The sequence below is a fragment of the Haplochromis burtoni genome, unplaced genomic scaffold, assembly GCF_018398535.1.
Source record: "Haplochromis burtoni strain Fernald_Lab_line unplaced genomic scaffold, NCSU_Asbu1 Contig_1678, whole genome shotgun sequence".
NCBI lineage: Eukaryota > Metazoa > Chordata > Actinopteri > Cichliformes > Cichlidae > Haplochromis > Haplochromis burtoni.
Window position 1 is genome coordinate 1,413 of NW_024584039.1, and position 5,348 is coordinate 6,760.

Below are 5,348 nucleotides of genomic sequence, written 5' to 3' on the forward strand. Positions count from 1 at the left end.
TGCTCGTGCTCGCAGTACTCGGGTTTTCCATGCTACTCCTGCAGGAAATGATAGAAGCGGCCATCAAGACACTTAACTACTGCGGGCATACACACACTAGACTTGACACTAAACAACACTGACATGGAGTCTCACGCAATAATCCCGCGTTGGTGGAGGCTTCACCACGCCATTAAGTAGTTCCAGCCGCCCACGCTGATCCACTGCAGGTGTGTCGCATCCTCCTCGGTCGTGGCCAGCCATCCTCAGGCCTGACTGTGCCTGTAGCACATTTCAGTACATTGGCTACAGCCACAGCCACACACACACCTCCCTATACATACACACATGGACAAACCCCCAGACAGTAGAACAGTGCACACACATCTTCACAAAACATAAAAAAGGCGAACAACTGCTCATGGACCCTGGGTCGCTCAGACCCAGGTCCCTGACAGTTTGTACCATCTAGATTTCATACTAGATGGTACAAAGCATTATGAATCATTTCAGGAATGTTGAAAAGAACACATAAATAAATGTTGTGCAAATAATTTCTTCATATAAATGCCATAATAATTTTAAATAAAATCATCTGATATGTTCATGTTGAGAAGGTATGTAAGGATGACACGAGAGATCCCAATATTTTACTCCAACTTTATTCTCGGCGGAACTGGCAAACCAAACTGGCGTTTAGATGGGTTAATGATCAGGGCATGTGCTGCCAAGCGTGAAAAAACCTGATGCAGGTGGGACATGTGCTGTTTCTCCGAGATGCTGGTCCCCAGGATATAATCTAGATATACAAAGCCCATATTCTGTGGGCACAGAAAAGGACAGCCCACACAATACCAAGGCGATCATGGCTCAAGAGTTCGCAGTTCGTCTTGTAATCGGAAGGTTGCCGGTTCGAGCCCTGGCTCGGACAGTCTCGGTCGTTATGTCCTTGGGCAAGACACTTCACCTACTGCCTACTGGTGATGGCTGATGGCGCGATATGACAGCCTCACATCTTAGAATAGAAGCTCCAATTCCCAGGGTCTGATCCCCAGTAGGTGTATCGCTGAGTGGGGAAAAATGGTTGGACACATGAACAGGTTGATGGGGCATCTGTTTAAGACTATGCTTCCTCTTTACCGTCACCCAGCCAGCCTGTTTCCCTGGCTGCTTGGGATAGTCTGCTACAGGGGACTGGCTAGCTATGTGGTTTTCAAGGGTGCGAAGCCGAGTCTCCAATTCATTGATCATGGCCTCCAGAGTTAAAAATAGGTTACATTTATTCCAAGCAACATATTTGCTAGAGGCTAAGGAGTAACTAAAGATCTGACACAATGAGCAGGAAAGTGCAGGAGGGACAGGTGAAGAGGCCATGCTGATAGCAAGGTGGCTACGAGCTAAAATAAGCTAGTAAAACCCTAAAGACAAGAAAAAAAGAAAAAAGAAACCCTATAGACAGTGAGTGAATACTTTGACTATAAATTAGCAAGTGACTACAAGGAGAGTGTGCTTCGAATAAAGCATGTGAAGATTACTCCATGAAAAAATAAGTTATCTATAAGTGTTTTAACAAAACTGCTAGGCAGATAAGCTTCACAAAAACACCACTGTGTGTTAGAACAGAAGATGATACTCTACCGCACAAAGAGCGAACACCAAGTGACAGCGCCACGCAAAGGGGATCTTGAGTATATGACTATAGGTCATATGTAGAGAATTTCAATGTTGTCCTAAGCTTTCCAACCTGAGATCACTATGCCCTTTGGGAAATGATAGATCATCTGAGTTCATCCAATACTGTTGTTATAAGAACTGTGCTCTCATGCATATGTGGCAATACAGTGCAAACATGCAAAGAGGTATCCTTCTTTTTCTCTGTGTTCTCAGCACGAACACAGTATCTGGATGTGAACTGTTAGGCAGGTTTGATATGCCAAGTTTGTTTAAGGAAGGTGACATAATGATCGGAGGAATCTTCCCGATTTTCAACAAAGAAATAATCAGCACTTCTGCATTCGATAAGGAGCCACCTAAAGTGCAGTGTGAAGGGTATGACTTAACACAAGTGGCTTTCGTTTGTCATGCATGGATGTTTATTTTTGTTTAAATTCTTGTCATTGTACTTTATATGTGAAGCAGTAGCTTGGTTACTTTATGACTGTTATCAATCACTATAATGTTTTTAGGTTTGACTGGAGAGTTTTTCGATGGACCCAGGCAGTTATATTTACTATTGAAGAAATCAACAATGATCCAGCTCTCCTTCCAAACATATCTCTTGGCTATAGGATCCTTAACTCTTGTGATTCTCCTACAAATGCTTTACGTGCTGCGCTAACACTGGCTAGTGGAGCAGAGGAGGTAGATGTGACTTCTCATTGCCCACCAGCTGTAACTGCAGTCATAGCAGAGGCAGGATCAACTCAGTCAATAGCTGTGGCAGGAATTTTTGGAACATTCCATGTGCCAGTAGTAAGAGATACAATTATGTTTTATGATGCTAAGTGATATTTGATGTTTTGGCATTGTATGCTGTTGCACACTGTTTCAGTATAATTTTCTCTTCTATAGGTAAGTCACTTCTCAACGTGTGCTTGTCTGAGTGACAGAACTAAATATCCTACATTTTTTAGAACAATCCCCAGTGACTACTACCTTGCAAAAGCTTTGGCTGCACTAGTCAAACATTTTGGATGGCAGTGGATTGGAGCCATACAGTCAGACAATGATTTTGGACGTAATGGAATTCTTGCTTTTAAGGAGAAGGTTGAAAAGTTTGGGGTTTGTGTTGCTTTTGTTGCATCAGTTCTACGCACGTACACAAGAGATAAATTTCTAGAAGTTGTGGAAATAATAAAACAGTCATCTGTCAAAGTAATTTTGGCTTTTGCTGCTGAAGGTGACTTTTATCCTTTGATGCAAGAGATTGTGAACCAGAACATTACAGGAATTCAGTGGATTTCTTGTGTGGCCTGGATAACAGCACCTCGACCCTCCACACCTGAAATCTACACAGCTTTTGGTGGAACCCTTGGATTTGTAATGCAGAAGAAGGCTATTCCTAAACTAAAACAATTTCTTACAAGTATAAATCCATATACAGATTCACATGCACCTTTTATGAGGGATTTCTGGGAGAATATGGTGGGCTGCACACCTATTTTACCTGGAAATACAGGTACTGAGGCCACATTAAAAAGATGTACAGGCAATGAAACATTCATGAATTCCGAGCATGATTTCTTCGATGTCACAGAGCTCAGAGGAACCCATAATGTCTATAAAGCAGTTTATGCTATCGCACACGCCCTGCATCAGCTGATATTTTGCAAACCCGTTGGAGAAAAACCTGTAACGCTATGCTTGAATCTTTCAGAAATGCAGCACAAGGAGGTGTGAAATAGTGTATCATGTTTAAATTTGAAAAAATAAAAAAACCCCACAAAAATCCAGCATTTATATTATTATTGTATCTAATACATAATCTCTTCCTTTCTAGGTCAGTAAAAGCTTACAAAGGGTAAATTTCACAAATCACTTTGGTGCCGAGGTGTATTTTGATGAGAATGGTGATCCTCCTGCTAATTATGAAATTATTAACTGGCAGTTGATAAATGGAAAAGTGCATCATGTGACACTTGGTAATTTGACATTTGCTGCAAATGGTGATTACAAGCTCAGCATCGAGGAGGAAAAGATAGTGTGGAGGACAGGGAAAACAGTAATTCTCTCTTTTTTTTTAATACTGTACACTTATAGTATCTCACCTTTTTATTCTTTTGTTAACATATAGTCTGCCATTGATACAATACTTTAAAGTTTCTTTTGTCACAGGTGCCCACATCGGTGTGTTCTAATGTTTGCCCAGTTGGAACCAGAAAAGCTCAAATTCAGGGAAAACCTATATGTTGTTTTGACTGTGTACCCTGTGCTGAGGGAACTATTGCCAACTCAACAGGTAGGTAAAGTGTTTATGCATTTCTGTTGCACACAATGTAAAACCACAAATTCAGTGTCTCCATATATATAATATTTGCAATATCAATGTTTTACTGCATCTTTTTTCAACTGAGTTTTTAAATTACAATTTTAATATATTATAATTTGCTATTCTCCTAGAATGGCATCTAGATCCATCATTCATGTGTTGTGTTTATCCTCAACAGGTGCAGCAGACTGCACACCTTGTCCAAAGGAATACTGGTCCAATGAGAGAAAAGATAAGTGCATTCCTAGAACTATTGAGTTCCTGAAATATCAGGAGCCCATGGGAATAGCTGTAACATTTGTATCCCTGTTAGGGGCCTCAGTATCTCTTGCCACAATGGTGGTTTTTGTCCACAACAAAGAAACTCCCGTGATGAAAGCCAGTAACTTTGAGCTAAGCTCTCTCTTATTATTCTCTCTTTTTCTGTGTTTTCTCTGTCCTCTCACTTTCCTAGGTAAGCCAACAGTCTGGTCATGCATGCTGCGTCACACCACTTTTGGTGTGACATTTGCCCTTTGCATTTCCTGTGTCTTGGGAAAAACCATTGTTGTTGTCACAGCCTTCAAAGCCACATTTCCTAGTAACAAAGTTGCTGGAAAGTTTGGTCACGCACAACAAAGAATCATTGTTTGCTCCTGCACTTTGATTCAAGTGGTAATATGTGCATTATGGCTGACTTCAAACCCACCTCACCCACATAAGTTGTTCACATCCAGCAACAACATGATTGTTCTTGAATGCAACACAGGCTCTGAGTTTGCTTTTTATGCAGTGTTGGGATACATAGGGATCCTTGCAATCATTTGTTTGATCCTGGCATTTATGGCAAGAAAACTTCCTGATAATTTCAATGAAGCCAAATTGATCACATTCAGCCTGCTGATATTCTGTGCTGTGTGGATTACCTTCATCCCAGCATACATCAGCTCTCCTGGAAAGTTCACTGTAGCTGTAGAAATATTTGCAATTTTGTCTTCAGCTTTTGGCCTATTAAGTAGCATTTTTGCACCCAAGTGTTACATAATATTTCTTAAGCCAGAAAAAAATACCAAGAAACATATTATGGGAAAAACTATAAACTAAAAGATTAAAAAACCTTAACAATTTAAAGTTATGTCTTTTTTTTTGTTTACATGTATATTACTTTAGTAAACATTCTGAGTCAAAAGTTTGCAACACATTAAATAACAGAGTTTGGGTATATACATATTTAAATGTAATTTGTGACTGATAAAGGATTTATAATTAACATTTCAGTAAATTGAAAGATATGTTCTATGCTGCTGAAAGAAATGTATGACAGTAATTGTATGCAAATTTTGTCCATCTAAACATAGACATGCACACACATGCAACACAATTTAAGATTAAAAAAAATAAA

At 39.9% G+C, this 5,348-nt stretch overlaps 1 protein-coding gene across 1 annotated transcript; it reads left to right on the forward strand.

The window, feature by feature from the left end:
- Nucleotides 1-1,894: 1,894 nt before the first annotated feature.
- Nucleotides 1,895-5,050, forward strand: LOC102299077 (extracellular calcium-sensing receptor-like). The gene is made up of 6 exons (XM_042217199.1): nucleotides 1,895-2,028; nucleotides 2,166-2,448; nucleotides 2,551-3,123; nucleotides 3,479-3,601; nucleotides 3,814-3,937; nucleotides 4,152-5,050. The coding sequence occupies exons 1-6, from the start codon at nucleotides 1,910-1,912 to the stop codon at nucleotides 5,048-5,050; spliced, it is 2,121 nt and encodes a 706-aa protein (XP_042073133.1). The 5' UTR covers nucleotides 1,895-1,909.
- Nucleotides 5,051-5,348: the final 298 nt, after the last annotated feature.